This window comes from Dryobates pubescens, chromosome 38, assembly GCF_014839835.1.
Source record: "Dryobates pubescens isolate bDryPub1 chromosome 38, bDryPub1.pri, whole genome shotgun sequence".
Classification (NCBI taxonomy): Eukaryota; Metazoa; Chordata; class Aves; order Piciformes; family Picidae; genus Dryobates; species Dryobates pubescens.
In genome coordinates this window covers 3,296,165-3,322,701 of record NC_071649.1, presented here as the reverse complement: position 1 = coordinate 3,322,701, position 26,537 = coordinate 3,296,165, and the positions used below count along the sequence as shown (strand labels likewise).

The 26,537-nt window shown below is 44.6% G+C and overlaps 1 protein-coding gene across 1 annotated transcript in view; it reads left to right on the top strand.

The window, feature by feature from the left end:
• ARPP21 (cAMP regulated phosphoprotein 21) overlaps nucleotides 1-26,537 on the top strand; it is a 110,429-nt gene that overhangs the window by 31,848 nt on the left and 52,044 nt on the right. Inside the window, exons 12-16 of the mRNA XM_054177163.1 lie at nucleotides 1,094-1,195; nucleotides 7,483-7,520; nucleotides 9,537-9,596; nucleotides 12,317-12,546; nucleotides 22,165-22,395. Of these exons, the coding sequence (XP_054033138.1) occupies nucleotides 1,094-1,195; nucleotides 7,483-7,520; nucleotides 9,537-9,596; nucleotides 12,317-12,546; nucleotides 22,165-22,395 (661 nt within the window). The remainder of the gene's footprint in view (nucleotides 1-1,093; nucleotides 1,196-7,482; nucleotides 7,521-9,536; nucleotides 9,597-12,316; nucleotides 12,547-22,164; nucleotides 22,396-26,537) is intronic.

Here is a 26,537-nt window from a genome sequence, read left to right as displayed (position 1 = left end):
GTGGGCCTTGTGCTGTTTCGATCCACTGCAAGCTGTGTATGTGGAATATTTTAATGACAAAAATAAATGAAATCAAAAAGGGTTCTGCCATGAATTGGGTTTAGGAGAAAATTCTCACAGGTAAGAAGGCAGCCTATGCTTTCTTTTCTTAGTTTATGTTGGTGGAGGGACCTTCCAGTGAGTCTCTCACTCCTACACTCTGTTTTCAGTAAAGAACTGATCTATCCTTTCTTTTAATTATTTTTACATTTCTCTTCCCCCCCCCCTTGACTCTGACTTGTATATAGCAGCCTTGCCTGCTAATGCTGCATCTGAGTTGGCTTCAAAACCAAACCCCAAGCACTTTCAGGGTGTGATGAACATGGGGATCAGCCAACAGCAGGCAGCGTGACCTGTCTCACCAGGTGCTGGGTTGCAGGGGGAGAAGGAGCAGTGCTCAAGACCCAACTCACAATGAAGCATTTCTTGCCGGCAGTCCTCTTTTCCTCTCCTCCCTCCCACAGCACAACTGTTCCTGCACTGTGGTTTACTGAGAGGCACAAATGGCCCTTCCTTCCCCAGCAAAACCAAAGTTGAGGCTTCTTTATTGTGTGGAAATGTTTACAACTGTCGTGCCAAATATTTGGGACTTCTCCTCCTTGTACACATAGGCTTTGGTGGGTTTCTTCTAGGGTTTGCAGTTGAGCTTTTGCAGCCTAGTTTCCTCCTCCTCCTCCTCCTTGGATGTTGTAGGTAGTGCAGTGCTGCCTGTCCTCCTGCTCCCTGCAGCCAGTAGGAGAGTTGGGAAATCATGGCAGCTGAGACCAATGCCACTCAGACCTGGGGTGAGAACAGCCACTCTTAGGACAGCAGGTCTGCAAAAGCCATGCAGAAAGCCACCTTTCAGCCACCCTCTCTACAAAGCCACTTGCATTCTCTCACTGGAAACCCTCAGGTGCCCAGCCTTCACGGAGTGCTTCCTGCAGGAAGGATGCCTATCGTTTTCATGCTTCATTTGTTTAAGTGAACATTTATTATTCTCAGCTGACAGTTACTTAATGGCAGTTTTTAACAGCTCAACTTATATAACCCTCCTGGTTTTCTTTCTGCTCAGCAAAACAGAATTCTTCCATTTAGAGATGACAGACGAAGTAAATCAATTGAAGAGAGAGAAGAGGAGTATCAGAGAGTGAGGGAGAGAATATTTGCACAAGATGTGAGTAGTTGTTTTAATTGCCTCTTTAGTGCCATACCTTTGCCAGTAGTCAGACAGTCTTGTCCCCCTCCGACACAAACACAGCAGCTGAACTTGCCCTGTGGAGCTGGAGGCGACAGGGAAGGGTCTGAGAGGAGCTTGAGAGGTGTGGAGGTTGGTTTCTGGAGGAGGAGATGATGAGAGTTGCAGGGAGAAGGGTAGAGGAGAGATCAGGCCCAGCATGTTGTCTGGAGAGCTCTTACCTTGTTTCTTTGAATGTTCTTGTTCGTGTGGTCTAGATTTCCTTCTTTGTTACCTTCCCTTTTGCTGATCAAAGGGCAGTGATTTAAATGGACACTCTCGATAGTTTTGAGTGTTATTTCAGGTTAGTTTCAAGCTCAGTCGAATTTTCTTCTTGTCCTTCTTTGGCCCAGTGCTGTAGCACTAAGATCCTAAGAACAAAGAAAAGCCAGAGGTTAAAAATGGAGTTAGATGGGAGTTTTTGAAAGGACCAATTAAGAAACTGTATTTCTGCCATCAGAAGGAGATGTTTGTGTTGCTTTATTCTGAAAGGAGTAAGGCTCAATAGACATTGTAATTGTTGCCTCTTTCAAAAAGTCAGAACTCACACCGCAGGCTGCATGGCTAGAGGAAACTGGAAGTATCTGTGAGCATCACCTCATGTTCCTGAAGAGGGAAGAAAATGGTAATTTTCTGTAGCACTGTAATGATGAGGTCCTAAAAGAATGAAAAAATGTCAACACTTTATTGTTTTATCTTCATCTCAGTGAGAGCTCTGCCCTTAGATATCTGACTATGGGAAAGAAACCAATTAAACCTCTTGTTAAAAATCAGATTTGGCAGTGCCCTTTTAAATTAAAACTGTTCATATGCTGCAGGACTAATAGTATTATTTTAGATACCCTTTTTCTTTTGCTCTAGTTTTGGAGTTACACACATCCAAGCTGTTTTTCTTCAGGAGAATAAATTGTATAGTTTTAATGGGGGGGTGGGGGAGGTGTTATCACTTGGGATAAGTCATTTTGCTTTTTAATGGATACTCTACCCCATCTAACTGTTTTTAGCCTCAGTTTGTCTTTCCTGACTGAGGCAGTTCCAGTGAAAGCAGAGGCCCTTCAGTTTACTTCTTTTTTTTCCAGCCTGTGAGTTTCATGTAAATACTGCCATAGAGTTACCAAGTTTTCAAAGGACTGCAAAAGCCTCTTTGCAGCCTGTTTTCTATATGAACCTTACTGTTTCTGGCTTATTACTAAGGAGCTCATGCAAAACCAAGAAATCTTTTTAGTTTTGCAGCAGACTTCAAGTGAGGCAAAATGTTTAAAGATAACATATGGGAAGCTGTTGCCAAAAGAATGCAGTTTCTGTCAGGCACAGCAACTAGAAATGCCAGGCTGAGGAAGGGAAGTGGCTGGAAAGGTGTGCTGAACCTTGCTGTACAACTCCCTTCTATTTTTAGCTTCAGATACTTGAGCTTTAAGGCAAGCAGCCAGCATTTTAATGGCCCACAGCAGGAGACTGTTGCGGCCCCTTGGGTTAGCAACTCTTGAGTAGCAAGCCCTAAGTAACGGCGTGGTTTGTGGCAAGCATTTAAAGTGGATGGGGAGTGAGCACTTGGAAAGATCAGCAGCGTCAGGGGTCTCTCCCTCTCTCTCTCATATCCGCTGGTTTGCTCTCTCTCTCTCTCCCTGCTGCTGCAGGCATTAGCATCGCCGTGCAGCGCGTTTCAGCAGGCTATGCTGATACCATCGACAGGGGTTGTGTGCTAGCTAGCTGAGCCTCTGGCAGTGCAGCACTCCACACAGATGAGGTGTTCTTAGGAGGGTGTCAGTGCTTGTGGTAGTGGAGAATGCCATTTGTGTTTTTTCTCAGTTTCAGGAAAGAGAGCAATGGCTTCCTGTTACAGGTAGCCACTTACCATATGTAGGACTTTATAGTTTGCAAGTCCTCTGCAGTCATTAATTAATCCAGTTCTCCCCAGGTTTCTTTCAGGTAGGTACCTAAGCCTTGTCATCCTCCAACTAGCAGGCCTGGAATGAAAGACAGGGAGGGATTAGTCATGTGGTATTTTTATTATCTCTATGCTGTTTACATTGCTGCAGTCAAGCCTTTATCAGTGCCTCGCTTAGCAAATGAATTATAGAGACTTCTAATTAGAGTCTGCATGAAGAGAGCTTGCATGAGAGGTCTCCAAAGGGCAGCCATGAAGGTCAAGAGTAACTGCTGTAACTTGTTGCACCTAGCACCTCCACTCTAAACACGTTTGAGGTACCGAAACCTCTTTGAATAACTTATCAGCCTGAGAGTCGGAACCTTGAACAAAATGCAGGAGGAAAAGGCAGCCTGGTTACAGGGGCAAAAAAAAGAAAATTCTGTGCATGTTCCAAGTGCTGTGAAAAATGTCTTAAACCCACATACCAACAACCATACCGACCAACCTTGCTTGTCCTTCCTGTGATTTTGCAGCTCTCTGGAGTGCCAGATAGCTTCATTTCCAAGTGAGAAGAGTTTAACAAACTAAATATCTTCATGAATAATGCCATCATTATGGTAGCCCGTATGATGATTAGTCTGATGCTAGTCAGTTTAAATGATATCTTCTGGCAAGTGTTCCATCTGTTGTGTTGGCTACCATAAATTTTGACAAGGGGAGCTGGAGGTTTTAATGACTCTTGTCACGTGTCGAGTCATAGCAAGTGGCAGAGATTGAGAGGCCTCTTAATGTGATGTCTTAATGAAAGGCCTGGTGAAGAAATAAATAGTTGCAGAAGAACTGCAAAGTGCACCTCAAACTTTTCAGGTTGGTGACCTTAAAAGAGCACTGCATGAGCCCTGTTATGCTCAAAGCTATTTCCAAGGGTTTTTTTTTAATTTCAAAGGCTAGAAGCTCCCTTTTTAAACACATTTTGATTGGAAAATCGGTTTTATAACAATTTGTGGCTTTTGCAGCCAAGTGCACTGGAGCAGGCGACCTGGTCTATCTGGGTCTTGCACAGGAAAGTTTCTTGTCTTAACTGTTTTTAACAGGTTGAGAAGTAATTATCCTCAAAGAGTGAAGCCCCCTGTTTGTTGTTCTTTTGCCGTGCATGAATTCAAATCTCAGCAAACTGAGATTTCCAAACGCATTTGGCTTTTAAGCACGCAGCAAATTGATTCTAAAGACCAGCAATCAAATTACGTGGGGGAAATTTCATTCTTCAAGGTTAGCACAATGTATAACCTCATGAGCCAGAATCACATAAGGCCCATCCATTGTTCATAAATGAATTACCTGGTAATTGTCGTGTGTGGACTGAAAAAATAGCTGGTTTATTACAAATGCTAGACTTCTCCACAGTGCACATGGAACTTACTGAAGGAAATACACCCCGCTTCTTGTTCTCCTGCTGACAATTACAATGGCTGCTGTTGACTAAGCAGTGACTTCTGAAGAGCCAGATCTTTTAGATAAAATAAAGCATGATTCCTCTACTTTAGAAGTACACTGAGGGGATTCTTGTCACTCTCTGATTAAAGAAAGTCATGAAGGAAGTGTTTGAAAAGGTGACTTCAACCTGTCCTGTCCTTCTAGGGGGGAAAGACTAGGAAGAAAAGGGTTCAGAATTAATAAAAACAAAGATATGCCTCATGTTGGCTACCATAAACCTGATACTGATAGATACTGAAACTCCCATGCTGCTCTCCAGAGCCTTTGTTTGTGGCTGCAGACCAAGCAATAACCGTTAGTCAGAAGCCTGAGATTATCAGATCTGGTTAACTGATGTGAAAATGATTACCTGGTGGCATCCACCGCAGGATGTTGCTGCACATTAAAGTTATCTGTGCTGGCTAATGCAATTAAAACCAAGAGCAGCAACCCCTTGCATACCTAGTACACTGGCAGAGCTGCTGCATGTGTTCCAGTTGAGATTTTGAAAGGTTCTGGGAAATTGGAAGAGTGAAATTCTCATTTCATAAACGACAGATAGGCATATGGAGCACCCTATTGGAAGCCTTGCATGTGGAGGTCTCTGAGGAGGCAAATTTGTAGCCTGTCTCCATAGCAATTTTTTCTTTTGTAGGCTTGTTGTCAGTGTCTTTGAGTATTCAAGAGCCAAGTGTTGTAAGAATGTTTTTGACAGCAGCTGTGCTGTGTACTTAAGCTTTCCTGATGCTTTAACTTGAGCATTATTAATGCTATAGCTCAGGAAAGTGAGGCCTGACCTTGTAGTAGCCAAATTGCTATCCAGAGCTGCCTGATTTTTTAGCAGCAAGAATAACATAATAAGAAAGTGCCTGTCTTCTCTACCTCTCAGCCTCACACCTGTACTGAAAAATAGCTTCCAGGGAGTGTGTGGCCCTGTGCCAGCATCATCAGCCAGGAAGAAAGACAAATGGAATTATTATGGACTCTGCCGTTAAGTCTATAATGCAGTTGGTAGTGGTTTCCATCAAGACACTGAGAAGGGATCAAGCCTCTCCACTTGCTTTATAAAATAGAAATCCCAGATATTTATTCTGTTTTATGTCCCAGTCTTATTAAAAACTAGAAAACTCAAACCTCCTCCAGGCAGGTACATGGCTTTCTGCTCTGGTCTGAGCAAGGGCTTTTTATTTGCTGCTCTGGAGGAGTAGGAGTAGGTGTGACACTGCTTTGGAAACACAGCTGCAGCGAGGTCAGTGCACAAATGCCTGTCATGAACCTCCAAAGTGAAGACACAGCCCACAGCTGAGCTTGTACAAGCCCATGGGGTGGTTAAACTATGCTGAGGTCTGCACAGCCACATTTAATGTGATGTTGCGACTAAAGTGCCTAAAATGAGAGAAGACACAGTGTCACAGTTGTACCAATGGTCCCAGTGGTCTTAGCTGGAGCAGTTTGTGTCTTCTTCTATCCTGGGGTGAAATCCTAGATCTGCTGTAGCTGGTGGGGGTTTGGTCTCTGGCAGTGGAGAGCTTGCTCCTGGTATCATGAAGCTTTGTGCTAAGGAGAGGTACACTTGCCACCAGTGCAGCCCAGAGCCTTGTGCCTTTAGTAGGAGTGCAAGGGGGGAGCTCGCAAGGGCATCCCAGGGAGCTGTCAGATGCTCCCTGGTGTGGATGCTGAGTGGGTGAATTAGAGCTTTAGAAAGAAGCTGCATTGCCTTCTCAGGGCTAAATTCCTTGCTTGTGAGAGTTGATGGGAGGGCAGTGGGTGCAGTGCCAAAGGCAGGCTTTGCCCACGCATCTGCTGGAGCACTGGAAATGAGCAGGGTGTTGCTGGTGTTGGCCAGCACTTTTTGAGTAGGTGATTGGCTCACCCTTCCCAAAACAGAAACATCCCAGATCCATACAGGTCCCACACTATCAAAATCTGACACAACTCATGTTGGTGCTGCGTTGCTCTTCGAGCTGAGTCTGCTACAGAATTAATAGGCATGATTGCTGCTGCCCTCCTCCCTTTACCTGCCTTTTGTTCAAATTGAGTGCAAGTGCTGACTATCCTTTCTTCTTACCTCATGGAAGTACAATCCAGTGACAGCTACGAGGCCCTTCATGTAGTGAACATGAAATAGGAGGGAAATGGAAAAATCAAAGAGGGAGAATTATTCATGGGAAATTGAGCATAGCTTCATTTCTCAGCATAAAGAATGAAGTAATGCTAAAAGAGTTACACACTTGTCCACAGGATTTATTTCTTCTGAGCCCTTCACCTTTCTCCAGATCTGAGTTCTCTCCAGATCTGCGTTCTCCAGCAGAGAACCATTTTGCAGCAGGCTATTATTATTGTGAATATTAAGCCAATTATCATCGTTTCATATCTCAGTTCGGATATGAGTGTTTCCTCTCCAGCTGTAGGGATTTCTAAGTGCTGCAGTATCTTCTCTCCCTTTGAAGAACTTTGTCAGTTCTGCATGCTTGCCTCCTGTGTGTCCTTCCTACCTGCAGCTCTGTGCTATTCTGCAGTCTCTTATTTTGAGGTGGTAGGGGTAGACCGGTGGAAGCTTTCCTTACGTAGGAGAAAGGTCTTTCCCCTTGGACTTGCCAGCGTTTCGCACATACTGCCGCCTTCTGCTCTCAGGACTGAGAAGCTTCAGTTTGTCCCCAAACTGAGACCCCCTCGTTGGCAATGTGTTGTAATGCATGGAATTTATTTTACTGGCCTGACCTTATTCTTGACCCTTCTTTCCCCCCTCTTGTCTTCTGCCAATGATGCATGAATTGAAATCCCCTTAAGCCTGAACAGGGGAGGTAATTCTAAAATCAAGGAAGGAATTGGAACAGCAGAACATATCTAGAACGTCTGATACAATGCCTTTTTTATTTTTCAGTCAGTTTGCTCCCAGGAAAACCTTTTTGTGGAAAACAGGTAAAAAAAATAGCTCTTTTTTTTTTTTTTCTGTTAAACTTAGTTGTTTCTTTCTATGATTTTGTCTATCTGTAGTCGTTTATCCTACTACAAAGCTTGTTGAGCACATTGGTAATCTGTGTTATCTGCAATCCATATTATCTGCAGTGTTTTTATGCTTCGGGAGCTGGGGAAAGAGCTTGCCCTGCAGTACTGTATCTGAGCAGCAAAGGTGTTACTGCTGCTTTCTCAACACTTGGCGTTTCTGCTTCTAACAGCAGATGGTGGGAGGGAGAGGGAGCCCACCTGAGGTTTCATTGCAAATGACCAGTCTGTCTCTGGAGTGCCTTTTTAGAACTTAACTTACTGGGCTTTCAAAAGCACTCTAGCAGTGGCTGGATGATGGTGTTTATGAAACACTTGTTTAACCTGCTCCTCTGTGGGGCTGAGTGGCAGCACCGCCTCCACTTCTTGCTTGTGAAGGCTCTCAAGTGCCCCAGACCAGACCTGCTTGACTCCTGTGTTGTGGTAATGAAATGGTGATGTCTGAGCCAACTGTTCCCTTGCATTACTGCCTGATAGTTCTTATGGATGGTTCTTTTATTGTAATAAACCCACTTAAAGCAAAGGGAAGACAAAACTTTGTTGAATATGAACAAAATATGGAGTGTTAGCTCCACAGCAACCACAAATTAGCTGAACTGTGTTGAAAATCTTTGCAATTGTGCACTTTCATGGCAGGTGAGAAGGCTGGGAATGTCACTGGGGAGTGTTTGGACAGTGCTAGCCCAAGTCTGTCCCATGCAGGTTTTAAAACCATTTATCACCCCCTTGAAGAAGGAGACCTTTCTATCTCTGTCCATCCTTAACATCTGTCCAGATTCATTTGTGGATATGACTCCACGGCAGTAGTTTTCCTGATGGACAGCCCTGTAAGAGGAATGAGGAAAGGCTCTCAGGAGATGATGGCCACTGTTTCCTAATCACCTTTATTCTGAGAGCCAAAGATGTTTCCTCATTTGCTGCTTCTGCATCATGACTATGGAGATATGTTTTAGCCCAAAGAAACCAAAATTGCAACAAAGGAACCAAAAAGCAGATAGTTGCTCCTGCAAATCTATGTTTGCCTCCCTGAAGAGGTTGAGACAATAAACATGATGCAGTTGTTCATATTCCCAAGTCAGTATGTGAGATGCTCAGACTCTGCACTGCTGAGGGTATGGTGGGGACCTTTATAAGATGAACTTCATAGCCATGCCTCCTCCATTGGTTTATACATTCCATCCCACACCTGCCTGGAGGAGAAGGTGGCCAGCTCTGGTGTTTGCACATGGTTCTCGTTGCTGGAACCCGGGAGCTCGCCGCCCAGCTTTCCCAGTGTGAGGATGTATACCCAAGAGGAGAACAGTGAAAGGCCAGGCTGGAAGCTCTCACTGCCTGCACAGGTGTTGTCAGGAGGGAGATTTCAGCTGCTTCCTCAGGACACTGCTTTTCCTTGATGCATGCCTTACAGCCTTTGATTGGATGAAGCACTTAAACTCGTACTTGGGTCCCTGCACATGAATGGTCTCGTTGATTTCATGTGTTGAATGTTAGGTATGTGTTTGAGTGCTTTGCCTTCCTTTCTGATCAGAGAGCCTGAGCACTTCTCTGAGCTACAGAGATTTCCAAGTGATTTAGCAAGTGCTTAGAGTTACCCATGTGGTATTTTGCTGGCTGGCATATTTTTACATTCTTAGGGGGTGACGTTTTCCTGAATTTTCTTTTGGATGTAGATGTGTGGTTCCTTGGCTTCTGAGAATTGCCTTGCTTGGTAACAGGAAATGTCAAATGGCCTTCAGCCTCCCTGGCTGGCATTTCTTGTGTTCAGTTGACTGTGAACAGTTATGGGGGGTGGGGCCAGTTTTAGCCCTGTTTTTTTAAGCTATACATCTAGTGCAAACTGGAAAATGCTGCTAGGAAATAAATATGGCTTTAGAGCTCAGTTAAATTTGAATTGCCATGTCTGCTACCATAACCTTTCTTTTCATTTTTCAGTAGGCTGTTGGAAGACAGTAGCATATGCAATGACACCCATAAGAAAAGGCAGCTGTTTAGGTTTGTATGACTTCATTTAATACTCCTTTCCTAGTAACCCTCACTTGTGATTCTCTCTGTGTCCTCACCCTTGATGGCTGTGGATATATCATTTTTCTGCTTGGAAAAAAAGATGGAGAAAAGAGTTCTTACCCTGCTAATCCCATGGGAGGTCACAACAGGACCCTTTTCCTTGGTTTGACAGATCATTGGCTCAGGAGCCATAGGAGATTTTCAGCTGCCCAGCTGCTCAGACTGTCACAGTTTGAAGGGGTGCTCTGACTGCTGGAAGCTCATTTTGCTGCAGTGTATACAAAAGGCACTTTTCCCAGGCCAGTGCCCAGAGTGACCTCTTTTTCCTTTCGATAGTTTGTTAGGAGCTGAAGTAAAACTACAATGAGGTGAAATGAATTCAAATTCCCTTACCTAAAGCAGCAGTGTTTTGAAACTCTCTCAGTGAACTTTGCCTTCTAAACTCCAATTTCTTCTGCCCAGAAAACATTCAGATGTATCCCATATCCCAGATATACATAGAAAGTTGCTGGTATACATAGAATAAACCAGGTTGGAAGAGACCTTCAAGATCATCAACCCAACAATCAATCCAACCCACCTAAACAACTAAACCATGGCACCAAGCACCCCATCAAGTCTCCTCCAAAAGCAGCTTCCCTGACAGGGAATTGAACCCGGGCCGTGGCGGTGAGAGCGCCGAATCCTAACCACTAGACTGCATCCCAAGTCACAGGACACCAGGAGGAGTGAGTCCACATTTCCAGGGAGACATTTTTTCAATCACTTGACAAACTGGACCTGTGGAATACCCAACCTGATGAGTGACAGCACTGCTCAGAGAGGCTTAGCAGTGCTCTCTTCCCACACCATGAGGTCTCAGGTTCAGCTCGTACCATCCTGAGCTGAGCGTGCCAAGCTGCTTTTAAATTCAATCAGCTGCCACAAGTCTTAAGCAGAACAGGCAGAAGCAATTGATGCTTGATGAAGCATGTCCTTCATCCAGTAAGGCACTTGGATACTCAGGCAGAAGTAGGGTCATTACTGAGATGTCTGTATGCATTGAGGTTGGCATACGTGGCAGGGACGGGTTGTGTCAGTTCAAACCTGCATCATCTGTGTTATGCATTTCCTCATTATGAGAAGAAAAGGCTGAGGGACTTTGTGACTCATGGTTGCTGACTAGACATCAGCACAGCAGCCATGGAGGAGATGGCAAGACTGCACCAGGTAAGGAGCAGTGTTGGGAGCATCTGGAGCTGCAGCCCATGGTCACAGGCAGAAAAACTTTTCTGCATGCTTTGGGCTAGCCTGGATGATCTGAGAATCTTGGGTAGGGCATGCAGGAGTAAGGAGGCATTTTACATCCACACCCACAGATAACTGGGATAGAAAAGCATTCTGTTTCACTCCTTCTTTTCCATTAGCGTATAAATACAAAAGAATTGTTAATTTCTAAGCACAAAACCAGAAGAGTCTGTTAATAGTATACTTTGGGTTGTGTTTTTTTCCCTTTCCATTTAAATCTGAAGAACCACTCCTTTTTTATTCCTATATTTTTTACATCGTTGCTTCTGTGCTGTTTCTCTCTGTGCTTTCCCACTGTCTGGGTCTAGCAAAGCCAACAGCTTAATACTGCTGATCACAGGCAAGGAACAAACCATCCAGTGCTGCTGATCACATCTATGAGAGGCTCTGATCACAAGCAAGGCACAAACCATCCTGATCCCAGCTTAGCCACACTGCTCTTTCACATCCCAAGTGGCACAGCTCTGCAGGTTCTCCAAATAAAAAGCAGGAGCCACATTCAAATGAGAAAGGGGACCAGAAGAAAGCACTAGCTGCAGTCCCATCCTTTTGATTTGTGGAAAGAGCTTTGAGCCTGCAAGGCATTATACTGTAAAATGAGACAGGAGGAGGGAAAACATCTTCTAAAAGCCTTCCAAAAGGCAGTGTTGTTAGTGTCACTTGGGATAACAGTTGTGGTGCACTAAGCTGTGGTAGGTATGCTGGTTTTGTCATTTTAGCAGCACATTGTAAGCTGTTCACCATAAATAACCCAAATTCTCCTCCACATGCTGCTCACAGTTTGCTGTGGTGTTACTCACAGTACAGTGGGTGCTCTGCAGCTGTGCAGAGACAGACAGTCTTTACCTAGAGAGTTTTGTGATTACTGTATGCAGAGGAGGGGAAAAAAAACACCTAAACAACTGGTGGGGGGTCTCTGAGTGGAGCATTATCACTGGAGAGTTTAGGGTCACACTGGTCACATGTGTTTAGGAGAAGGCTTTGGGTGACTTCACAGAGCAGATGATGAGTGGTGACAAGGTGCAATAGAAATAAGGAGGATGGATGTGAAGGAAATGAAGTTAGAGAGAAAAACATTACAGGTGATGGACAGCAAAGGGAGAAGTAGCCAAGAATTTGCTGAGGGAACAGACTGGTCACCAGGGAACAGAAATGCTAACATCAGCTCAGTTCAGTGCAGCCCTCTTAGGAAATGAGCAGCAGGCTGGCAGTGGTGAGTGCTGTGCATGTGAAAGGGTACAGCAGTGCCTACTTACCGAGGGCAGGTGAGGGCAGGGACCAGATCCCCTGTTTCAGGCCTGCTTTCACCAATGCAGAGTGGTTTGGGTTTCTTTATCAGTCTTGCTGCAGGCTACCTGAGATAGACTCTGCCCTGAGGTGGTTTTGCTGGTGTCTAAATGTTTGTTTCACAATGTCTGTAGGGGCAACAGAGACAGCATAGGGAAGGCATCTGGCAGTCGACAGAGCAGCACAGAGAATGAACTGAAGTGGGCAGACCACCAGAGGCCATGGAGCAGCACGGACTCGGACAGCTCCAATCGGAATCTGAAGCCAGCCATAACAAAGACAGCCAGCTTTGGTGGGATCACCGTCCTGACAAGAGGAGATAGCTCATCAAGCAACAGAAGTACCGGCAAACTGTCCAAAACAGGTAGCTTGTACTGTACTGGGTTCACCACACTGGGTCTGTGAGGAGAGATGGCTGTTCTGGAACCTGCCTGCTGAGGATGGGATCTCTCAGGATGGTTTGTGTTGGAATGGACCTTCAGAGACCTAGCCCAAGCTCTGTGGTTGGTCAGAATGGTACCCTGGGGTGCATTAGTAAAGGTGTGTCCAGCAGGTTCTCCTCCTGCTTTGCTCTGCCCTGGTGAGATCACACCTGCAACACTGTGTCCAGTTTTGGGCTCCCCAGTCCAAGACAGACAGGCATCTGCTGGAGGGAGTCCAAGGAAGAGCCACGAGGATGATCAGGGAACTTGAGCATCTGCCCTGTGAAGAGATGTGTTTAGTTTGGGACCCTGGGGCCGTTTAGTTTGGAGATGAGAAGGCTTGGAGAGGATCTTACTTACTAATGTCTGTAACTATCTGAGGGGTGGGTGTCAAGAGGAAGGGGACGGGCTCTTTCAAGTGGCACCTGGTAACAGGACAAGGAATAATGGACAGAAGCTAGAACACAGCAAGCTCCACCTCACCATGAGGAGAAACTTCTTCATGATGAGGGTGATGGAGCACTGGAACAGGCTGCCCAGAGAGGTTGTGGAGTCTCCTCTGGAGACTTTTGAAGCCAACCTGGACATGTTCCTGTGTGGCCTGCCCTAGGTGATCCTGCTTTTGGCAGGGAGGTGGGACGCAGTGTTCTCCAGAGGTCCCTTCCAACCCCTAACACTCTGTGATTCTGTAAGTGGTGAGTGACATGAACCATTGCATAGCAGATGAGTATATCCATCCATGTACACTAGTATCTGGGTACCTGGTATGGGATTTGTGGGAATCAAGAGGAAGACTTGGTGCCTGTGGTAAATGAGGTGAGCATTTGCAGGAGCAGAGTATGTGCACATCCTACTCAAACAGCCTGAAAAGGTGGTACTCTGGTACTCCCTTCAGACAAAGCACAGGTTCTGCCTTTTTCTTAATATTTTCTGAATCATGAAGAATCAAATGCTTCATGACTGATGAGAAATCGAAGAACCTTTTGTTGGTGCTAAAATGCAGACCCATCTGTATCTTGGACCACAGCCTCTCTCTTACTGCTGGCAGATGAGGCAGTGTGCTGTAGTGGAAGCAGATGGAAGCTCTGGACTTACAGAGGTCTCACAATCTCTCCAGCCTCTTCTTTAGTTCCCATTAAATGAAAGTAAGGAGACTACAAACCTGGTGGGAATCCTGCATTTATTTACACTGACTGCTCAAGTACATTAACATATGGGGTCAGGATCTAAGTATCATCAGGCCATGCCATGAAGCTACTCTATTATATTTTTGTGTAAAAGTACATAATAAATAATGATTCTATCAGGAGGTTCCATCAGTTCAGTTCATTTGATAAACATAGTACAGGATAAGTAGTAATCAATACTTAGCACTTAGTGCTTTTTTTTCAGCTTGAGAGTGTTTTATGGACAGCATTCAATTGAATCCCAGTTTATCAAGCCTAGGTTGGTCAGCTTTCACTCCTGTGCCCAAAATTGTGTGGTGGCCTTTGCCATGATTCAGGATGCTGGAGAATGTTTTCAGAATAAATCAAGGAAGTATTTGACTTGGTTACTGCATATCTGTATCATTGAACATCTTACAGAATCATAGGATCCTTGAGATTGGATGAGACCTTTGATAGCACGGAGCCCAACCATTAACCCAGCACTGTTCAGTTCACCACTAAGCCCTGTCCCTCATCACCACATCTACAGATCTTCAAAATACCTGCAGGGATGGTGACTTCACTACTTCCCTGGGCAGCCTGTTGCTGGGCTTAGCAATACTTCTCGTGAAGAAATTTTCCTCATGTCCAGTCTAAACCTCCCCTGGCACAACATGAGGCCATTTCCTCTTGTCCTGTCACTTGTTACTTGTGAGAACAGATGGACCCCTACCTCACTGCAACCTGGTTTCAGGTAGATCTAGAGAGCCTCCTCTTCTCCAGGCTAAGCATCCTGCACTTTTCTGTAGTGAGGGACCCAGCATGGAAGGCAGCATTTCAGATGTGGCCTCACTAGTGCTGAGTACAAGGAGATGACCACTACCCCAGTTCTGCTGGGCACACTGTTCCTGAAACAAGCCAGGATGCTGCTGGCCCTCTTGGACATTTGGGTTTATTATCTTAAGATTCATCAAATATCTCAAGTTGGAAGGAACCCAGAAGGATCCCTTCCAAGGTAATATTCTACTTTGGGGTTATTCCATCCTTATGTATGTGAAATCCTATGGATTTTAAGGCATGCATTTGAGTTTGACCATTAGTACAGTGTAGTTGTTTGCCTCTGGCCCCTTCCTAAGCATGAGCATATGCAACATAGCAAAACTAGTGTATGAGGAGTTGTGAAACTCCACTCTTTTTCTGTTTGCCTAAAGGCTAAATAGGCAATGGAGTGGGGCCTGGAGGATTTTGCAGACCCTGCTTTTACCTCCACATTTCTCTATCTCCCACAACTTTTAGAATAGAATACAGAATTACCCAGGTTGGAAGAGACATTTGAGATCATCGAGTCCAACCTATCACCCAACACCATCTAATCAACTAAACCATGGCACCAAGCACCCCATCCAGTCTCTTCCTAAACAGCTCCCCTGGCACAGCTTGAGGCTGTGTCCTCTTGTTCTGGTGCTGGTTGCCTGGGAGAAGAGATCAACCCCCACCTGGCTACAACCTCATACACAATGAGTTAGGGAGGAGGCACAGGTTCCTCATACACTCTCTTTTCCCCTCCCCGTATCATTCACCTTCAGCAGAGTGAAGGTATTTCTCTGCAGCATTATGTTGCAGAGGTACAGAGCATTAAGTTAGATTTGCATGTGGGTTGTTTTGGTTTTGCTTTTAAACAGATGTTATTAAATGATCAGAATCACACTGCTGTAATATGGTAAGTGGGGTAATGCATACTGACCACAGTAGCTGGTGTGATATATAGACTGAGAGACTGGGTAAGGATTTGAGATGTTGAAGCTTTGAGCAATGCAGATGGTCAGTGGTGCAAATCAGTCTATAATGCAGGAGAGCCTGGAAAATGGATAGAATTGCTTAATCATATGAGGTGAAGATAAGTAGACTCTTACTGCTCCTTTCCAATAGGATGAATGATTCAGGGTGGGAAACTGGATCCTTTTGTCAACATATTGAATTCATTGTTGGGCAGTATGTGCATTTGTGTATCAAGATGCACCAGGGAAGGTTTAGGCTGGATGTTAGGATGAAGTTCTTCATAGATAGAGAGATTGGCCATTGGAATGTGCTGCCCAGGGAGGTGGTGGAATCGCCATCACTGGAGGTGTTTAGGAAGAGACTGGATGGGGTGCTTGGTACCATGGTTTAGTTGATTAGATAGTATTGGATGATAGGTTGGACTTGATGATCTCAAAGGTCTCTTCCAGCCTGCTTAATTCTATTCTATTTTTTTTATTCATTTGAAATAGTGTTGAGGAAATCTAGTTGGGAGGGTTGAGACCTCAGATTGCAAGAGAGAATTGCAAAACCTGCTTTTAAGTAGCTGTTTTAGTGTTGAAGGCACACATATGAAAGGATGCACTTAGAAAATGTATTAAAGGAGAGATCTCTGAAGCATGCCCATGCAGATGTAAATGCATCTGCACTCCACATACACCAAACCCCAAATTGCTTTCAAATAAAAGCTCTTAAGAGTACATTTTTTAAGCATCAGTGATATTGATATTCCATGTCTTTTGCAGAGCAATTACCTGTTGTAAGTGGTTTGACTTTTTTTAAGCCATGTGTTTAAATTTGAAAGATAGTTCAGGCACATAAAGTGAAAAAAGAAACAAAAGGAAGAAATGGGGAGAAAGATTGAATGTCACAACAAACTTAACACCTTCCAAACCAGGACACGGTGTCAAACTGTTACTCAGTCAGCCTAAAGAAAGTCTGAGGAAGTAATAGCTGAATCACTATTTCTGTCCTTCTCTCCAAGATGCTACTGAATGGCATTAAGGCAGAAAATGAATGTTTAAAAGCTAATGGGAAAATCTGACACTTGAAATTGGGGCACACCACTAGTGACTGGTGCCACATCCAGCTGGCGGCCAGTCACTAGTGGTGTGCCCCAAGGATCAGTGCTGGGCCCCATGCTCTTTAACATCTTTATTGATGATCTGGACGAGGGCATCGAGTCCATCATCAGTAAATTTGCAGATGACACCAAGCTGGGGGCAGGAGTTGATCTGCTGCAGAGGGACCTAGACAGGCTGGACAGATGGGCAGAGTCCAAGGGCATGAGATTGAACACATCCAAGTGCCGGGTTCTGCACATTGGCCACAACAACCCCATGCAGAGCTACAGGCTGGGGTCAGAGTGGCTGGAGAGCAGTCAGGTGGAAAGGGACCTGGGGGGTGCTGGTTGATGGTAGGCTGAACATGAGCCTGCATAGTGCCCAGGCAGCCAGGAGGACCAATGGCATCCTGGCCTGCATCAGGAACAGTGTGGCCAGCAGGAGTAGGGAGGTCGTTCTGCCCCTGTACACTGCACTGGTTAGGCTGCACCTCGAGTCCTGTGTCCAGTTCTGGGCCCCTCAGTTTAGGAAGGAGGTTGACTTGCTGGAGCATGTCCAGAAAAGGGCAACAAGGTTGGTGAGGGGCTTGGAGCACAAGCCCTATGAGGAGAGATTGAGGGAGCTGGGGTTGCTTAGCCTGGAGAAGAGGAGACTCAGGGGAGACCTTATTGCTCTCTACAACTACCTGAAGGGAGGTTGTAGGGAGGTGGAGGTTGGTCTCTTCTCCCATGCAGCCAGTACCAGAACAAGAGGGCACAGTCTCAGGCTGCGTCAGGGGAGGTTTAGGCTGGAGGTTAGGAGGAAGTTTTACACAGAGAGAGTGATTGCCCAGTCTCTCCTCACAGGGCTGTGTTCCAAACCCCTCACCAACTTTGTTGCCCTTCTCTGGACTTGTTCCAGCAACTCAACATCCTTCCTAAACTGAGGGGCCCAGAACTGGACACAGGACTCAAGGTGCAGCCTAACCAGTGCAGCATACAGGGGCACAATGACCTCCCTGCTCCTGCTGGCCACACTGTTCCTGATGCAGGCCAGGATGTCATTGGCCCTCTTAGCTGCCTGGGCACACTGCAGGCTCATGTTCAGCCTACCATCGATCAGTACCCCCAGGTCCCTCTCCACCTGGCTACTCTCCAGCCACTCTGACCCCAGCCTGTAGCACTGCATGGGGTTGCTGTGGCCAATGTGCAGAACCTGGCACTTGGATGTGTTCAATCTCATGCCCTTGGACTCTGCCCATCTGCCCAGCCTGTCGAGGTCCCTCTGCAGAGCCTCTCTACCCTCCAGCAGATCAACTCCTGCCCCCAGCTTGGTGTCATCTGCAAATTTACTGATGCTGGATTCAATGCCCTCATCCAGACAATCAATAAAGATGTTAAAGAGCATGGGGCCCAGCACTGATCCCTGGGGCACACCACTGGTGACTGGCTGCCAGCTGGATGTGGCACCATTCACCACCACTCTCTGGGCTCGGCCCTCCAGCCAGTTCCTAACCCACCGCAGTGTGCTCCCATCCAAGCCATGGGCTGACAGCTTGACCAGGAGTTTGCTGTAGGGGACAGTGTCAAATGCCTTGCTGAGGTCCAGGTAGACTACATCCACAGCCTGCCCCACATCCACCAGGCAATCACCTGATCATAGAAGGAGATCAGGTTGGTGAGGCAGGACCTGCCCTTCCTAAATCCATGCTGGCTGGGCCTGATCCCTTGGCCATCCTGTATGTGCTGTGTGATTGCACACAAGATGACCTGTTAGTGATATCTAAGGTCCCTTCCAATCTAAGCCTTTCTGTGCTTCTATGAATACTACTGTAGCCTTTCTGGATAGTTTTTAATATTGTCACCAAACATAAACATTCTGACCTTAACTCCTGGTAGTTCAGTAATTAAGTTTGCTACAACAGCAGACAAGCAGAAACTGAAGCAGAGAAAGATGTCAGCCTCCCCTGAGGCAAAGACAGATCCTAGAACGTGCTTCTCTCTACACTAAAGTCCAGTAGTGTCAATTAGTCTTAGACTCTAATTGCATTCAACAGTATGGGAATTAGAGCTTAGCAAAGGAATTGTGTGAATTGATTCTTGCAAACCTCACAAGAGAGGGCTGTGTGAAACCCTTTATGTGGTTATCTTCCTGTTTCTGATGGTCCTTTTCATGCAGGGGTTTAGAAAGACTGAAAAGCACAGATTGTATTTTGCAAATAAAATTTCCTTCTGTATTATTCTGGAACTTAGTAAATAGAGAGAGATAGATTAAGCTGTAATTCAGTATTGAGAGGGGAGTTAATAATTGAACAAATTGGCATTAGATTGCATTGCTACAACTTGAGGCATTGTACAAAGCACTGTTTCATTCAGATTTCCAGGAACACAGTGGACTTTGCAGGGCTGACAAGGCATGCCTAGTGGTAAGTGAAATAGATGCTCCTGTAGGCATCAGAGCCATACCTGCTCAGCCATTAACCAATCTAGCTCACCAGCCACCGTGCTGGTTTCAGTGACACATCACAACAGGTTTTAATATCCAATGCTAGGAGGCAGGGCAAGATGTTTTTTTCAAAGCAATGCCCTTTGCAAAGGCTACAGGTGTTTAAATAATTGTTGGAAGACCTAAATACATAACTGCTGCATCTTTAGCTTCTCTTAATGCATTTTCCATTCAGTGGAATGCACATCTGCTGGAATATATTTCCCCCCCCCAACCCCCCCCATTTGAAAAAAGCTGGCTTCACTGGGCTATCAGCTGTGTTGATACAGATCTGTAAGGATCATTAATTTCCTTGGCTGGGCTCCAAGTAATTGGAGCCAGTCTAATCTCTCCTGTGAGGTGTTCATTGCTGCTGCTGTAGGGGAAAGCCAATCATGCTGCAGGCATTTCAATACGTTCCTCTCTCCTTTTAAATTTTATTTTTGTTTTAATTTTGTCTCTAGGAAGTGTTCTGTAAATTAGAGTTTTGTCTCTGAGTTTTGGAACAGGATTTCTGCTTGTTGATCATTAGCCTTTACGGTGGATCTTGTGAGCCCAAGAGAAACTGCAGGAATGTTAATGCACAGGCAATAAATCACGAGCCCACTGTCTCTAGGTATACTTTTCCATCAACCAGCTGTGCTGAAGCATTAGTCATGTAGCAGTGCAGCTTACAGAGGCAGTCCTATTCATAGCAACACATACCATGATCAGAAATAAAGCCCAAAATATCTTGTAATATACAGAAATGCAAGTGACTTAGGAAAAGTAGCAAATAAATATTCCTAAGCAAAGAAATTATATCCAAGACAAAAATACTTCCAGGGGTGATCAGCGCACTCCTCTTCCTGAAAAACTGGCTCTCTGGAGCACAAGTCTTCTAAGGAGCAGCTGATGGATTTGGGGTTTGTTTAGCCTGGAGAAAGGGAGGCCCAAGGGAGACCTTATCATTCTCTACAACCACCTGAAAGGAGGTTGCAGTGAGGTGGGAGTTCAGTCTCTTCTCTCAAGTAACAAGCATTAGGACAAGAGGAAATGGCCTCAAGTTGCACCAAGGGAGGTTTAGATCAGACATTAGGAAAAAATTTCTTCACCAAAACGATTGTCCTGGGACAGGTTGCCCAGAGAGGGGATGGAGTCACCATCCCTGGAGGGGTTTTACAGGCATGGAGACATGATGCTGAGGGACATGGTTTAGGGACAGACTTGACAGTGTTGGTTGGACTCGACCTTAAAAGGTCTCTTTCAACCAAAATGATTCTATGATTCTAGAGAGTGGGTAGATCTCAAGAGCCCACCTGTTAAGAAAGGGTAAAATTACCTCAGAATCATCAGATACTGAGTGCTGCCCCAAAGAAAATAGAATCAGATGTGTTGCATCACTCACTAGCACTCAGAATGCCGCAGAATTAATGGTACCTCTCTATGCTCTCCCTCCACAAACCCTCTAAGCTATTAAGCATTTGTGCTGATTTTTCTGTCTCTTTCTCTTTGAACTGCTATGTCTCTCAGAATACCTAAAAGATATATTAATGGAAAGTGATGAGAATATGAAGGTTATTATTATGCCACCTGTGAAACAGCAAAAAGAATTATAGAAGAATCTAGAAGTAGCCATCATTACACACTGGGGGGGCAGGGGAGGGCTGGATTGTGTAATGGGGGCAAAAACCTCATTTATTCAGAGTTCCTTTCAGAAGTCTTCAGCAAGACATCTCTTAATGTGAATGTGAATAAAGTCAGATAGTTCTCTTTTTCTCTTCTCCCCTCTCTTCTCCCCTCTCTTCTCCCCTCTCTTCTCCCCTCTCTTCTCCCCTCTCTTCTCCCCTCTCTTCTCCCCTCTCTTCTCCCCTCTCTTCTCCCCTCTCTTCTCCCCTCTCTTCTCCCCTCTCTCTCTTCTCCCCTCTCTTCTCCCCTCTCTTCTCCCCTCTCTTCTCCCCTCTCTTCTCCCCTCTCTTCTCCCCTCTCTTCTCCCCTCTCTTCTCCCCTCTCTTCTCCCCTCTCTTTCTTCTTTTTTTCTTTTCATTTGCTACAGTACTGAACTCATTATGTGGTGATTTCTAAGTCCAGATTTAGCCACCATGGAAACAGCTAATCAGAGAGCTACAAAGACAAGATTAGTTGGTGTTAATTTCCAGATATTAGTTGAGGAATTTACTTGGCTTAATATGTCTAGACTTAGAGTGATAAGAAATGAGTTGTAGTGATAGAAAAGAATTAAAACACATCATTTTTATGTACAGGATAAATGGGGGCAAAATTGGTTAAGTAGTGATTCCTGGAATCATTTTAGGGTTTGTTTTTTTACAATATGTATTCATAAAAGTGCCCAAATGGTGATGTAAAATAGAAGTAAAGTAAAAGAAATTCCAATTAAAATGTATTTCACTTTGGGGAGGAAGCATCCACACAGATTTGCCTTCACACTTCCCTTGTATGTGCCTTAACCCCCTGCTTTAAGGAGGCTGTTCATCTGAGCTTTACCTGCTCAGAGATTGTCATTTTTATGGGCAGCAAATTGAAATCCCAGCAGCTAAAATCTCTGAAGTTTGGAAGGAAGTCATATTGGGGATTTGAAATAAGGTGTCTCCTCATCCTTCCAGGCACAAATGTGTTTTAGCAGGCTTGATTTCTCTTGGTTGATCAATTTTAATAGGCTAGGTGCTGAAAAGCCAGTCCCCAAAGTGTTAGGCTTTTAGATAGCTTTAAGTTAAGACATGTATGGAGCAGCTCCCTTGTTCCCTGGCTGAACTCATTTGCTGGGTTTTCACTTACAGAAAATGTTTGGTGGGGGTTTGTGCCTTGCTTTGTTGGGCTTGTTTGTTTATTTATTTCAGTTTTCATTTACCAACTCTGTTTTCAGCTTGTTTACCTTATGAACCAATAGTTTGGTGTGATAAATACATGCCGAGTGGTTTGTGTTGTGTTTGATAAAGGTTATTTAGTGCATGGGGGCAGCAGGTGTTGGGAGAGGAAAGTGGTCTTTAGAACTGTAGAAATAACACTGGAAACTGAGCTTGGCAGGGAGTGAAAACCTCCCTCCTGCCAGCTGGGCATGGACTAGTGTGTGGCTGTGTCTCTCCATTAGGCTCAGAGTCTTCCAGCAGCGCTGGCTCCTCAGGATCACTGTCACGAATACATCAGCCTCTCCAAAGTGCATCCCTTGTCCCTGGGGTGACAGCCAGCTCTTCAGGCAGCGTGTCCTACCCTGAGAACGGGATGAGTGGCCAGGTGGCCCCCAGCAACACCAGCTATATCATTCTTCCACTTGAAGCTGCAGGGATACCACCTGGCAGTATCCTCCTGAACCCGCACACAGGTCAGTACAACGCCCTCCTCCCTGGCACTGCCCTCCAGTGTTCATGGTGTCATTTGGAGAATGGGCACATTTCTTCTTTCTAGAGATATTTCCCTTGAGAAAGTAGCAAATGTATGCAGAAAATTACATTTGGCAGGTTTCAAATTTGCAGGCAAAGCTGGATAGACCTTCTGAGGCTGTTGTGGCACAGCCACTGGAAAGTGATACAAAACACTGTTGGGGCCCCAGACAGGATATTCATCTTGTAAAGGCTGCCACTCCTTGGCTGCAGACATACTTGAGATCCTGTTAGCCTCACTAAGGACAGATACTCACCCATGTCAAGTGTGCTGAAATACAGTGCAACCAAAATAGGAGGTCAAAGTCTTAGAGGTTGTGCTTAACTGCAGAATTTCAAAAGGCTTAAGGGCTGCATTTGAATTAGTACTTCAGAGGTAATTTTGCTCTGTGAGCTGTATGATTAGGAATTGTATTTAAATTTGAACTTCTGTGATAAGAGAGAGTTGTAACCTTCCCCATCCCTGGTACTTAGCAGCACTGCAGTGCACAAACCAGGCACTCAGGCGGCCAAGCACTGTGGATGCCTCAAAAACCACTCAGCTTGAACCCGAGTGCTTGATGAAAAATTAAGGCAATTTGTTACCTCCTTGGTCCAGGTGAAGTCCACATCATGTTATGCTATGACTCCCCACATTATTGTACTGACAATATTTAAAAGGTTCAGGGAGGTTGAGACTGATGATTCCTCACTGACTTGGACTGTATCGGTAACCATGACTGGCTGTGCTGTCAACCTTAGCTGAGTTATGCTGGGTTTAAAATAACAGAGCCTACAGTGAAATGTATTTTCCATTATACTGGGATCTGAGGCTTAAAGTCTGAAATATTTTTTTCCAAGTCCTTAATGGAGCATTCAGGAGCTTTACTGGGGGATTTTTTTGTTTATAACCAGTCCTTTAGGTATGCTGCACCCCTGTGTTCTAGTAATTTGGTGCAAATGTGTAAAGCTTATTTGTAAGTTAACTGCTAAAATACTTGGTCAGGATTCAGTCAAGGACAGCAAAGCCTTAACAAACTATTAAACCAAGATTTCCACAAATACTTTGGGCTATCTGGGGCTGATCAATACATATCAGCTCATATAAAATCAGGAAGGAGTTCTTGTTTGTTTAGAGTTAAATGTTATAAGGCCTTTCCAGAGAGGTGACTTAGTAGCTTGCCCAGACTTACACTTTTCTAAAGCCTTTACTATTTTTGTGTGTTTTGTGTATTTTTCAAGCAATTGCATCGTTGACATGAGATCCCACCTCTGTCAGCATAGGAGGGGTTTGGACACTTCTTAAAAACTCAGTGGAGAGGGTAGAACGAGAGGCGGACATAAGACAAAAGCCATCCTTATTCATTTACTCATCTCTGGTGTTCTGGTAGTTGATCGTTCTGTCTGTGACACTGGAATCCCTTGGTCAATACAGATGGAATTTCATGTGGTGTGTGATCCACTTCCATACAAAACTCAGCAGGCACAGTCAGAAGTCATCCTTAATTCAGGTGATAGGACAGGGAGAAGCCAATGAAAGGAATCCTTGCTGCTTTGAGCCCACCAACAGCTGAGAGCTTATGCTCGTTCCTGGCCACGGCAAGGACTGGAGGCTCACTACACTTGCAAGCCAGAAGAGCTATTTAAGAGGAACATCTCCTACACCTCTTTTGGCAATGTAGCCATTTGCAGCAGCTGGCTCATGTTCCTCCATGGTACCTAGGGAGTCTTTTTCTACAGTAGGTACATAATGCCTTTCAATACTGTCACTAGACCTGAGCCACCTCATCTTCCTCCTAGCGTGTGTCTGCAGAGACATCCTGGAGAGTTCCAGGTGTGTTGGTATGTTGAACAATTGGGCAGCAAATATTTTGTGCATATATAATTTTGTGTTTCCTTTAACCCCAGTGGTTTGTTTCTGGAAGTACACACACAGGAAAGAAAATGGAGGGAGGCTGAAATTCTGGTCCCAGCCATCTAGCTTCACACTGCTACCTGGGCTGGAAGTCAGGCTGTACAGCAGTGTCTGCTGTGCTTTTAACTTGCAGGGTAATGCCTGCTGCAAATTTGCCACTCTTTGGGCTCAGAATCTTTGCAACTTATTAGGATAGCATTACAAAAGAAGCTCCATAGGGAGGAGACTGATTGCTGTGATCAGCTCTCAGTGTGATGGATGCTGTCAGTAACACAGATGAAGAGAAGACAGTTTAAAGAAAAGGAAAAAGGAGCTTTGTTTCCTGTAATGAATAGATTTTCTTTCCCTAAGCAACATCATTCTTTAGCTCTTTCTTCTCCTCTTGCAGAGTGGCTACTTCCAGTCTTTTTCTCTCTTTTGATCATGATGCTGTGCCCTTTAAAGATTGTTCTACCTTGCACACTACATAGTCACTGACTCTGCGAGCCTCTAATGGCATCCACAGATGCTGTCAGTACCTCCATGCTTCAGTTATACCTCTCAGCTCCTTCTCAGGTATTGACAGTCCACACTTTCTCTTCCATATCTGCAGTCTCCTTTGCTTCCTCTGGTTTGCCTTCCTCCTTCCACAGAATTAAGAAGCTTCTTGTGAGCTTTGTGAGAGGACCATTTATGTGCTGTGCTATTTTATTTTCCATTTCACCTGCTCCACCAGGCTATTCTACCCTTTAAAGGATTCCTCTTGACACATTCTCTGCCTTAACCTCTTTGACAATTTCAGAGCATTTACATTTCATTCTTACTCGTTTAAGTGGCATTGCAGTCTTTGCCCTTCTGTCAAGGCCACAGTTCACAACTTACAAATGTCTTCTCTGTTGCTGTCTGATCTCTTCTTCTCATTTCTTATTTCAAGATTTCTTCATGAAAGGTCCTTTTTTTTTCTTTTCTTTTCTTTTCTTTTCTTTTTTTTTTTTTTCTTTCCTTCTTCATCTTTAAAAGCATTACTGGACCTTTTCTCTTCCAAGTCTGTCACCCTTTACTGAGCCATGGGAAATGCCCCCCGCGCTTCTCTTCCACTGTCTCCACTCATCACCTTTCTCACTGTTGAGTGACAGACATGCCCAGTATAATATGGTGACTTCATCCAGCAAGTCTTGCTGCTTTAGGGAGAGAAGGCAAGGTTTCTAATGCATTTCTGACCATGACTGGTCATAGAGGAAGGAATTGAAAGGCTGAGAAGTAGATAGAACAGTGGAGGTTCTCATAGTGTATAGATCAGAAATTGTGTGTTTTACTGTTGCTCTCAATCACCAAGTTTCTCCAAATCAACCTTTTTGTCTCAGATATTTTAGTTACCTGCTTTAATTGTTATCACTTCATTGCTAAAATTCCTTTCTTCTTTTTTTTTTTTTCCTCATGGAAATATTTGTAATCTCTTTGCTTTATGAATTTGTGATGGAAGTGAAAAGAGAACTGAGATCATAGAAAACATTTTTCCCACAACAGAAATGCCATTTCTTTCTTCGCAAGGCAACGATTTGAGTGACCTTTGGTTTGGTTGTTGTTTTTAGGTTTGGGTTGGTTGGTTGGGTTAAGGGTTTTGGTTTTCTTTTTCTTTTTGACAAACATTGCATTTCCAGGATTACTTCCATCAGCTACAGTATCTGAAGGAACTTAGTAGCTGAGCAGCTTAGTAGAACCTGTATAGAAGAAATGTTCAAAGATATCTTAAATGTTACTTCCATGATAACTTCCAGTGCTTCCTTCTCTTACTACACAGGCTACAGCTCTTAGAAGTGCAGCACTATGTTTAAATTAGAGCATGCAAATAAATAATTAACAAGGGTATGTTTGGGGTTCTTTTCCTTTCTGTACAAACCAGTGTGTCAGGAGGAGCTGTGTGCGTTTAATATTCTCTACTTCTGATGTTTGCTCCAGAGTTCAATTTTATTGTGAGCTGACTCATCATTGAATGGGTTCAGGTAACCAGAGTATCTAAATCAGTTTATATCCATGGTAACCTTGCACCCATTCCTTGGAAAATTATCCTGCCAAAACAAATATCTGCTGTCTGCTTTGGCAAGAGATGTCTGCTAGTGTAATGAGTGATGAGCGTGCTGCTGCTGGAGCTGGTCAGCTCAAGAGTGGTCAGTTAAAGCAAGGCTGTGTGATTTCATGCAGAAAACATCT